This window comes from Epinephelus lanceolatus, chromosome 23 (assembly GCF_041903045.1).
Source record: "Epinephelus lanceolatus isolate andai-2023 chromosome 23, ASM4190304v1, whole genome shotgun sequence".
NCBI lineage: Eukaryota > Metazoa > Chordata > Actinopteri > Perciformes > Serranidae > Epinephelus > Epinephelus lanceolatus.
Window position 1 is genome coordinate 30645882 of NC_135756.1, and position 12007 is coordinate 30657888.

A 12007-nucleotide genomic window follows, 5' to 3' on the forward strand; every position below is an offset into this window, starting at 1 on the left:
GGCCGAATTCACAAAAGGATTGCGTGGCTTTTGCGGCCATTAAACCGGTAAAAATGGAGCAAACAGATACGGTCTAATTCACAAAGCAGAGGGTGAAATGCTCCACTAACTGCGCTGCCAAGCAGATTGCGTCTCGATGCTCCGGTGTTATTTGCAGGTATTTAAATGAGGTAATATGCATATATTTGGTGCAAAAATTGCCCCTTTCTATGCAAATGAGCCTCATTGATAAACAACGTCCAATTCACTAACACCAGCGCTAATAGCCACACGGAGTTTGAGTGAAGTAAATAACGTCTTTAGAAAGCTGGTGCAAACTGGGTGCTCCTCTGTGGAAGCCTCTCGCCCAGACTTTCCAGTGATCGTGGCAGCAGTGATCGTCTGTTAAATCAGTCTGTAAATAATATTTTGACATTATTATTATAATCATTATTACTTCAATGGCATCTGAAGATATTGATGTGTTGAACAGGTGACAGTCTGCGGTCGTTCTCAAAACGCTCTTCTGTCATGCACTTCAAAAGCAACTTTCAATAATTTATTTTACGAAATGGGGAAAAACAAACGTGAACAAAAACGGTTCCATAATTCATATTAAATTCAAAAGGTAACGAAAAAACAGCTACAAGTGAGAGGGAATAGTGATCAAGTGGTCAAACTTGGTCAAATCCACAGCCTCAACCCATCCGACACTGTTAGACTGACTCACCAGCAGACATCACTACATGAGGGTATACAGTATTCAGTACTTTGCCAAACAAAGTCTGCCATTGTTCTGCCACAGTGTTCTTGGCGCAAAGCCAGCATTTATACTTTGCCATGTGGCTAATTGCAATCAGGGGCAAATCAGGGGCAAACTGCACTCAGCTGCCAAACTTTGTGGGCTTGTTTGCACTGGTTTATCATTAGCGCAATATCCTTTGTGAATAGGACGTTAAGACGGAGCAAACTACGGGTGCAAGTGAAGTGCAATTGAAGGTGCTATCAGCGGCTGCAGTTCATTCTTTGTGAATTCGGCCCTCAGAGCGCAGCGGACCAGTGGAAAATGTCACCATCAGCATATTATTTTACATCAGTAAAATTTATTTTATCATTATTTTGAGTCACACTGTTGAAAGAATTTAGTTGTCTCTGTTCAAGCAGGATAATATGTCTCCATTCATTGCACATTGGGCTTTCTATTTCCTTGTCAGAGATGTTTTCTTCGAAGCTTCGAATTTTTTGGGTCAGCCCTAAATCCCACATGTAAGGGGCTAGCCATAAGGTTGTTGTTTTCAGCAAGTTGGCCTTGAATAGCTGATGTTGAGCTGTAGAGCTGTGTTACTTGTTATGACCTAAGGTGTATTTTAATAAACCTGCCTTTGGTTTAATTTATTCTTTCAAGCTTTATTCCTTCTCATTTTATCTGCGTTCTGTTGTATGTTTGTGCTCCATAGATTTAATTGCAAACTACAGCTGTTTCGTAAGTTAAAGATGCATTGCTGCTAACGACAGCTTGAAGTGGCGATGAGGTCTTAAGGTTTTTTTGGAAGGTCTTAAAAAAGTCTTAAAAAGGTATTGAAATTAACCTCAGGATTCCTGCATATACCTTGTCTGTAAATATGGTTTTAAAGCAAAGACACTGGGAGTGTAATATATCAATCAAATTGATGTATAGATTCAGTAATTAACGATCATCTATATAAAGTGAGAACATTGATGTGAATCATCATCTTTAACATAGGCCTGTATTTCCTGTAATTCCCATGGTATGTTTGTGTCACCTTTTTTGTCCAAGCACACCTCCTTCCTAAATATTCAAACAGTGCTAGCAGCTTAGCACCAGGCAGACAACGGCAAACAGCCAAAAGACAACAAGGACTGTTGACTGATATCATCTTATATTGAGGCCAGGCCCTCAAATTGAATCAAATCGAAATCCTATCATGGCAGACTTTGTGATATCTGCAGATATCATATTGTCATCCAGAGAATTGATATGATAGCATATCGTTATGAAACTGTGACTTACAGCCCTAGTCTCACTGGAATCATACACATCAATTTAGGAATAAATTGTACCAAAAATACACTAAATACCTTTTATTAAATCCCTTCCAAGTCTTCCTTACATATGAGTCTGGACCGACATGATGTAAACTGCAATTTGACTGGTTGGTGGAGGCGTACAATGTGAGGTGGTAATTCTAGTTCATTCCCAGATAGGCTATTTGATATGATGTCTGCTGTCTCATACTTTAGTGTAGGTGTTTTGCTCTTTGTTGTTAACACATTCAGCTACTCCACAGCAATTCAATTCAATTCAATTCAATTCAATTTTATTTATAAAGCCCAATATCACAAATCACAATTTGCCTCACAGGGCTTTACAGCATACGACATCCCTCTGTCCTTAAGACCCTCACAGCGGATAAGGAAAAACTCCCCAAAAAAAACCCCCTTTAACGGGGAAAAAAAACGGTAGAAACCTCAGGAAGAGCAACTGAGGAGGGATCCCTCTTCCAGGACGGACAGACGTGCAATAGATGTCGTACAGAACAGATCAGCATAATAAATTAACAGTAATCCATATGACACAATGAGACAGAGAGAGAGAGAGAGCGAGAGAGAGAGAGAGAGAGAGAGAGATGCAGGTAATGACAGTAGCTTACAACAACATTAATGAAAGTAATAATATTATAGTTATAGTTCTGGCTACTGTGGTACAATATGTTGAAAGTATGTATTAATATCTGACAGTATACTTGTGTGACAATAGTCATATGTGTATAATAACAGTAGAAGTATGACTAATGACTAATGATGGCAGCAGCAGCAGGAGGCATCTGGCAGGACCACAGCAGCAGCACAACCACACACGTCACACTGTCCAGGCACCGCTGCGGTATGAGTTATTCTGAGAGACAGTGGAGCACAAAGGCTCCGGAGAAGAAGCCGAGTTAGTGACATCCAGAATGGCCGAGTTAGCAAGATGCAGTAATAGGATGAGAGTGAGAGAGAGAGAGAGAGAGAGAGGGAGAGAGAGGGAGCCCGGTGTATTATAGGGGGTCCTCCGGCAGACTAGGCCTAAGTCAGCCTAACTAGGGGCTGGTACAGGGCAAGCCTGAGCCAGCCCTAACTATAAGCTTTATCAAAGAGGAAAGTCTTAAGTCTAGTCTTAAATGTGGAGACGGTGTCTGCCTCCCGGACCGTAACAGGAAGATGATTCCACAGGAGAGGAGCCTGATAGCTGAAGGCTCTGGCTCCTGATCTGCTTTTGGAGACTTTAGGGACCACGAGTAACCCTGCGTTCTCAGAGCGCAGTGTTCTGGTGGGATAATATGGCACTATGAGCTCTCTAAGATATGACGGAGCTTGACCATTTAGAGCTTTATAAGTTAACAGTAGGATTTTAAATTCAGTTCTGGATTTTACAGGGAGCCAGTGCAGAGAAGCTAAAACAGGAGAAATATGATCTCGTTTCTTAGTTCCTGTTAGTACACGAGCTGCTGCATTCTGAATTAGCTGGAGAGTTTTTAAGGACTTACTAGAGCTACCTGATAATAGAGAGTTACAGTAATCCAGCCTTGAGGTAACAAAAGCGTGGACCAATTTTTCTGCATCTTTTCGGGTCAGGATAGGCCTAATTTTCGCAATATTACGCAGATGAAAAAATGCAGTCCGTGAGGTTTGCTTTAAATGAGAATTAAAAGACAAATCTTGATCAAATATTACTCCGAGGTTTCTCACCTCAACCTACAGGATGTTGGCTCATATTTTCTTATTTGTCTTGTTCTCTTTCCTCAGTGCCACATTTGACAGAATTGCCGAAATAAACTTCAATCTAGATGCTGATGATAATAGTGTAAGTGTTTTGCTGGTGTCATCAACTCACTTTGCTTTTGCTGTCAGAGATATTATTGTTACAGCTACTGTTAATGTCCCTACAACAACTGTTGCTATTGTTGAGCGTTTGGATGGTTAAAACTGTTCTGAGTAACATATATAAATAAGATACTCTAAACATATTGGTAATTTGTTTATTAGGCATTGTTGCAAAAAGACGACTGACTTCATTTAAATGTTTGTTTTTGCTCAGGCCAATGCGGCTGCTTTTGAAGCCTGCTGTAAAGAGAGGATACGCCAGTTTGATGATGCTGAAGAAGAAGAGGACATTTGGGAGGAAAAGGAGATGAACTATGCAACACAAGTTAAATCCAGAACAAGGTAAACCTGATGAGGTTTTCTACATTTGGGTACCTTCACTGCAGTGTTTTGTACACAAGGTATCTCTGTCTTCTGTCGCTTTCATCTCTTCTCAACATCTGTCCATTGTCACTCTGTCACCAGGTTTGGAGTCTCCCAAACCTCAGAAAGCTCCAGAAGCAGCTTGGAGAACGGAGGCAGGGAGCGGGACCACGGATCTGAATCTGATGAGGAGGAAGAGTCTGAGCAGAACACATCAGAAACAGGTAGCTTAAAGGACAGCAGCTATCCACAGAACACAGCTGAGTGTCATGTAACCTTGGAAACTTTTTGTTCAGTTTGAAAGAGTTATGTTGGTCTTGTTTCCAGGTCCAGGCTGGACAGCAAATTTCAGGGACTCTGGAGGGACTGCAGCATCCCAAACCCCAGCAGGGTGGGACAGCTCATCTGGGGGTGGAGCAGGGACACAGGGAAGTGGCTGGGCCAACTTCACTGAGTTCCAGCCTTTCTCCGGGTAAGAAGCGAACCTGTTAACATGAATTCCTAAGTCTGCTAGGATGGAGAAAAAAATAACAATAGTAAATAAAATAGTAAAACTATGTTTCCTAGGTTATAGGTTTAACTGATGTAACAGGTATCACTGTCAGGGTGTTTCCACTGCAGGAAGTTTCCCAGGGGACCTCGAAGTTTTTGAGGAACTTACAAACTAAACCTGCATTTGAGCCAGGGGCAGTACTGTCCAAAGGTTCAGGGACATTAGAGACAAAGTCTAAAGCACTGACTGACCATCGCTGATTAAACACATACACTGCGGCTGTTTCATTTCATGTACCACTTCATTCACAATTTGAAGGAGTACTGTAATATCAGTATTTGGACGAGAGTCAGACATTTCTTGTTGTTGATTAACGTTTAGGTTATTCTTCGCTGTTTCTCTTGACTTTTTTAAAAAGAATAAGAAAGAGAAGGAGCAAGCATGCAACATAGGCGAGTTAGAGTGAATGAGGGAAAGGGAGCGGGTGAAGAAGAGAAATAAAACTTAATTGTTTCATGGTGGTTCCGTTCTAAGCAGAAATAAATTGCCATTACATACTCAGTCTTCTTTTCCACCTCTTTGTGTCTCCTTTTCATTTTGTCCAACTCAAACATCAGTTACACAACATTAAACACAAAGAACAATAGGATGGTGCTGTGTTTCTCATGTGTGAAAATAGCCTCTCTAATGCTGCCGTCTGTTTTTGATCCTTTGTTCTAATTTGCCTAATCTTCAGTTCTTCAGATGTGGTGGAAGTGCAAACAGGGAAAAAAACAAAAGGCCTCTCAGTTCCTAGTTTAGATCCTGACAGTAGTTTCTCTGGTTCCATACCTGGAACTTATTTTGCCAGTCAGTTGATCTTTAGAAAGAAGAGCTATTCTGCCCTACAAAGCCTGACAACTAGGGGTGGGCGATATGGCCCTAAAATAATATCATGATATTTCAGGGTATTTTTGCGATAATGATTTTCCTGATGATATGACAAATTAATTAAAAAAAAAAAAAAAAATACACGTTTAATCAGTTCCCAAATACAAAAAATGTACCCTGGTATCTCTCTCACCTTTATGCTCTGCCATTTCTCCTCTAATCATCAACCTGTGACAGGCTGTTATGATACCATAGGTATCACACATTCACATGTGGCAAGAGGATCCCAAATCTCTGGGAACCCAAGGCAGAGCACAGTAACTACGTTTACTGCAGTTTGCCTAGGGTTTTGGTTGGAATGTGTGTTCTGCAATTTTTACACCCTGTTTGCTTCAGAACAGGACAAGATTGAACTAATTTTTTTTTTTTTACAAGATAGAATAGACATCCAAAGGTTTCAATTTCAATCTTAACTCAATTTTTTCACTTGGACGCAACAATGAACAGATCAGATTTTGGTGGTCAAAGGTCACAGTGACCTCACAATTGTGACAAATTTTCACACGTATCTAACAGGGTAAAATGATGAAGTGATGACATTTTTTTTATCCAAAAGTTCAAAGGTCAACTTCACTGTGACATCATAATGTTCTGTATAAAACATTTTCTGGCCATTACTCAGCGCCGTTTCTCAGGAACAGAAGGAGAGACATTTGGTCAGATACTGAATTGGTGACACTAATCTTGGGTGTCCACCTTGACACTGTGCTGATTGTATTGATCTTCTCTGCTGCTGGGGGGAATAGAAGTTTGAAGCACCCTGACCCATGTTTTTACAGACATGGATGTAAACTGTAAGAGAAACTTGGCTGGTTCGCAGAGGTATATAACTGCGAGACCGTAATTCTAGTTACCATTTGACATATTGAACAAAGACCAAAGATGGAAATTCTGCAGAAACTATTGTCATTTTTTTTTTCACAACTTGTTAACACTGCTTCCTGGTTTCTTGCTGATTTCTACAGTACAGAGTCTGATCCCAGGTGCAGCTCTCCTGTGGGCTTGGGCAGCAGTGATGCAGATAAACAAGCCAAACAAAACCACGAGAAGAGTGGTGAGTGTTTACCTGCATGCTTAGAGCTCAGCTGACTGTTAGAGATGCACACTGAGCCCCTAAACACATTCCAACTTAATACACATGAAAGAATTGACTTTGTGATGTTGTCAACTCAATTAACTTAATCAACTTCCTTTTGTTTGCGTCAGCAGATGTTAGTGCCTCCTCTGGTGCTTGGCCCGTGGGAGAAGGGAGGAAGGCTCCCCTCGTGGCCTCAGACAGCAGCTCCTCCGGGGGATCCGACAGCGAGGAGGATGACAAAAATGCCGGCGCTCCTCCCACCGCAGCCATCGCCTCGGAAACAGCCGGCGCCCCCGGCAAGAAGACAGCTGACCTCAAAAGGTTTGCACCTTTTATCTGAAAGCTTTGCTATCAGATGCTGAGTGGTAAAATCCTCCTCTGTTGCCCAGTCCAATCCGCAGCCGTACATGTAAAGCTGCTCCGTGTGTATAAATGTCTATATTTGTAACATAATTACCACATTGAGATAATTATAGACTGGACTGGGATTTGAAATTACTGGATTCATTCAGTTTTGCCTTTCTAAGTAAAGTATATCCTGGGAGCTGCTCTGGTGCTCTACAAAAAAGTTAAGCTTTAACTGAGAGCTGCAAGTTCAGAAAGTAAAAGTTTGTGACTTGACAGCGGAGTAGTTACTGGCTAACAATGTTACTACTTTTCCCAGTATTGTGAGAAATGAAAGTATTGCAGTGAAGTTACCAATAAATATTAGGGCTGGGTATCTGTATTCGATACCTTTTAAAGTATCAACCAAAATACCTCAGTACCCAAGTAGTATGAAAACTTCTTCAGTCAAGCAATACATGCGTTTGATCCTTTTTGTACCAAGAGCTAGAAAAAAAAAAAGACTATTGATATGGTTTTGCTTGCAGCCAATCACTACATGTGTTCTTTCGATTTAATCTAACATGTGATTGGCCTGCTACCAAAGCAGCTACAACCTATACAGTCTGTAGTGTGGTGAAGTCAAGCATGGTGTATTTGACGGAGTTGGCAGTTCAGTGTGTCAAGATGCCACCAACCCGTGAGAAAGCATGGCTCTCCTATACGCCGTGGCGTCTGGTGACATTGTACACCACTGAATGCTTCTGTTTACATGATGGGTATCAAATGAAGTATTCTGTTGATGAAGTCAAAATATTTACCATTTCAGTTGTCATGCTCTCAGTTGTTGGGGGCACACAAACACACACCACTTAACTGTCTGGAGCAAAGGGTGACAGAAGTATTACTGCAGGGATTCTACACAGAATGGAAAGTATGTAAAAGTATGGAATTTAATTTTAGTTATTTCCAGGCCTGGATAAGGAAAGAAAAGAAAATACATTATGGAAAAATATTTGTGTCTTTCATCGTGGCATTCAGAGCAGGCAGCCAGCACTTGATGTTGCTTGATGTTGTTGAAAGCAAGGCAACAAGTATGGCCGTGTGACTGAATGCACAAGGGCTGTACCCCTCAGAACTGTGCGAGTTGAATCAAATATTGCTGTTTTATACGAATATTCAAATAGTCATTCTTTATATATATATATATATATATGTGTGTGTGTGTGTGCGTGTGTGTGTGTGTGTGTGTGTGTGCGTGTGTGTGTGTGTGTGTGTGTATATAGAGAGAGAGAGTTTAAAGGGGTTCAGCGGGACATTCAGTATGACAGTGACATTAACGTTATACAGTAAACAAGCTAACTACACAAAGCAGAAGTGTGCAACAACATTTCTTGCTGACAGATATTAAAACTTAACTTGACCCTGCAGACTGTGCAGAAACTCTGGTTGACTGAAGTGTATGTGTGTGTGTGTTGTGTGTGTTTTGCAGCGAGGAGAGTCCGGTGTCTCTGGAGAAACTCTCCCTGTCAGATCCTCCGAAAGCTTCAGATCAGCAGCCTGCTGAGGATTCACCTGTAACCACACAGACTGACAGGAAGTAAGTAGCCTCATGTCGACACTGTGCTGAAATAACTCTTTCATTAACTCTTTGATTAGTCATTTTGGAGAATTACAATCGATTTTAATGCATTATCACAAAAAAGAAGCTTGTGAAGATGGTGCTTCGCATTTATATTAGTGCTGCTCGATTATGGAAAAAAGTCATAATCACGATTATTTTTGTCAAAATTGAAATCACGATTATGCGGCGCACGTGATGACTTATTTACATGACAGCATGTCATTTCTGTCTCCACATGGTCGCGCGTTTACAATTGTTCTCTGCTCTCTGTATTGCGCACGGCGGAGTTCGGCCCTGATGTGCACACACACACGCACGCACACACACACACACACACACACACAGACCAACCTCTCTCGCTCTCCCTCTGCCATTTTCTGCACGCTGTTTTTGAAATCTTCTGCAATCACCTTCCACCCACATTATTCGTAGTTCACCTACTTGACTGGCTTGTGGAGTGAATAGAGGAGGGGAGGGGGCAGTATTGCGCATGTGCGGCTTCCGGGTGCATTTGATTTGCAACACAAGACAACGAGAGTAAACTGACAAGAAGCGCATAATCGTTTTATGTCGATTATTTTGTTTTCATAATCGTTGAAAGCCCAAATCGTAATCTAGATTAAAATTCGATTAATCGAGCAGCCCTAATTGATCGTAAATTAGTATTTTTAAGTTTTGGCAAATTGGACAGTCCAAAGCAAATGTATGGGCCTCAAAGCTTCTGATGTAGCCTGGTAAGATCATCCTGATGACGTGAGCTCAGCATTCTTTTTCACTCTCTGTATCAGTCTGGACTTGGTGCCACCCTAAACACTTTCAGTGGGCCGGAATACTCGCCTTGACATACAAACTCTGAACCAATCAGTGTAACAAAACACAAAGGAAAATCTTCCTGATCACCAACTGAGCCAGCTGATAAATCAAGTTTTTGCCAAATCCAGTCTTTTCCAATGTCTTTTCTTTGGGGAAACTCTGCGAATTTTACTCTTTTTGTTGTTGAATTGTCATTTTTGACTCAGTTTCTGTAATAACTTCACTTATTGCTGCATTAACTAGCATTAGATTCAGCACCTGTTGCTTTGGGAGCTGCCGTTACTGTTTTACGTCATCAACTACACCGTAGTCTCTGATTGGCTGCTTACATTGTCAACTATTTTGCAAATCTCAGGTTGTCCCGGCTTGGATTTTAATTTCTGGGAAGTGTTTGGAGTTGCACCGAGTCCAGACTGATACAGAGAGTGAAACAGAATGTTGAGCTCACATCATCAGGATGGTCTCACCAGGCAGCTTGTGATGGGCATTTTATGTTTTTACTGTTTTCTGATATTAAAACACCACGTAACATTGATATTTTCATATTTTCAAAAAATGAAAAGAACGTGCAGTAAAATTGATGTGAAATAGTCATTATTTGCAGTCCTGGTTGACTCATAGCATTGTGCAGAAGTGTTTCCAGTTGTGTAGCTGAAAATAGTGACAGTTTTATTCAGTCAAAAACATGTTTGTCTTTGTGTTGTGATGAAAAACAGTCACTAAACAATCCTGGCACTGTATGAGGGCTGAGGTTAGCTACAGACAGCATTGTGTATCTAACTCAGACAACTGTCTGTGATTTGTCAAAATTCTCTGCTCTAACTTATTTTTGCATCACATTCTTCCATGAGGGAGAGATGAAGGCTAAACATAGTTCCTTACGACTGTGTTCTCTCCCAGCTCAACCCATACACAGATGCTCATCCTCCCAGGTTCTGTGTTTATGTGACTGTTTCCTCTGTCATCCTAACAGAGAGGGAACGCCACCACCCCAGGAAGTGTCGGTCAACGGGCCAGTCTGAGGGCGAGTGCACTGCTAAATCCATCAGTGACAGTGCCGCCGACTGTCAGCCTCCTCCAGAGTGACTCCCCTAAATAACCTCACTGCAACTACGGTGTTTTTACTGAATCACTCGGCCATGTTATTGGACCTGGACACTGCCAATCAACACCAATAATGAGGTGGCGGAACATGTAAAAAAAAAAAAAAAAGATGACAAATAAGAAACAAAACCAACAGACAGGATGGAGTGTAGAGGAATCATCTTCAAAGCCTTTTTTCTGATGTTGCACATAATTACGTGCGGTTTTAATGTAGCAGTGATCTTTGAAACGACAGAATCCGAGGGGTAACATCATCATTATTATTTTTTTATGTCCTGAAAGATTTCTCTCCTACTTGCTCGAAGCTGTTGGAATCCCATTGTTAGGGATTTTTACATCGTCACCCCTGAATGGATAGCACAGGCTAACTTTTAACGATGCCTCAACAATAAATACCTTTTTTTGAAAACTTTTTTTTTTTTTTTTCTTCAAGCTTCAGAAAAAGCACTTATGCAGCCATTTACTGTACATTATAGCACAATGTAAGTGTTCTACCCTCATCTCTGCTGGCTGTCTTATCTGTCCTCTCACCCAGATCAAGGTTGTTTTCCATTATCTCGTGTTTTTTTTTTTTTTTTTTGTTCTTTTTTTTTTTCTCTTTGGTCGCTGTTGATGCAACATCTTGTTGTCGTACATCATCAGGTTTCTGAATGTTCTGAAGTGCTTCAGGAGGGTCGGAGGAGGAGGTGGTGGAGGGGCAGGTTGATGAACAGAGCTCTAATAGTATTACTGTCTTTTGCTCATGTGCAATAATGTCAATTAGCCATTTTATTTAAAAATGAAATTCAGCATCTTTTTCTTTTTAAAAAGAATCAATTTAGCGTTGGAGACTCATTTGGTGTAGTTTGGGGCAGACAAATTTGGATATAATCTCAACTTGATCATTTTAGATTTTTTAATTTTTTTTTAAATTTTTTTTTCTTTTTAGTGCATGTATAACCGGTTCTCTGTTGACCTAGCTAGTGAGCTAAGACCTTCTGATTGTATTGACCTTTAAGTTCTTATTGCTATCCCCCTTAAATCAACCAAACATTATCTACCTATATTCAAATATTATCTACATTTAAAAGTAATTTTACAAGCAATCTTGAGATTACTATTGTTGTCTGTTCCTTTTTTTTCTCTCTCCACCAAGCACTTACTCACAGGGCGAGAGTGGCATCTGGTAAGAGTGACGCTGTATGTTTTTTTGTTCTTTTTTTTTTCTTTTCTTTTTTAAAGTTTAATTTTATTTGTCTCTGAGCAGCAGGAATGGAAAGAGGGCAGGTCTGGGTTCTGCAGAGCTCCAGGCCTCTTTGGTGTACTTACTTAAATCATTTGACAGCGATCAGGTTCTACGATCATTGTTAAAAAAAAAAAAAAGAAAAAGAAAAAAGAAATTAAAAGTGTCTGGTTGACCACATTAATACCAAAA

General features: G+C 40.7%; 1 protein-coding gene across 4 annotated transcripts in view; it reads left to right on the top strand.

Annotated features, from left to right (window-relative positions):
* Positions 1-12007, top strand: part of ppp6r2a (protein phosphatase 6, regulatory subunit 2a) — a 32425-nt gene extending 20418 nt beyond the window's left edge. For 2 of the 4 annotated variants that reach the window (XM_078164995.1, XM_078164997.1), the window contains exons 17-24: positions 3787-3844; positions 4079-4206; positions 4330-4451; positions 4555-4699; positions 6616-6704; positions 6857-7049; positions 8545-8652; positions 10463-12007. In XM_078164995.1, coding sequence (XP_078021121.1) covers positions 3787-3844; positions 4079-4206; positions 4330-4451; positions 4555-4699; positions 6616-6704; positions 6857-7049; positions 8545-8652; positions 10463-10511 — 892 coding nt within the window. In that variant the 3' untranslated portion in view covers positions 10512-12007. The remainder of the gene's footprint in view (positions 1-3786; positions 3845-4078; positions 4207-4329; positions 4452-4554; positions 4700-6615; positions 6705-6856; positions 7050-8544; positions 8653-10462) is intronic. The other 2 variants (XM_033614748.2, XM_078164998.1) reach the window with 1 other exon arrangement.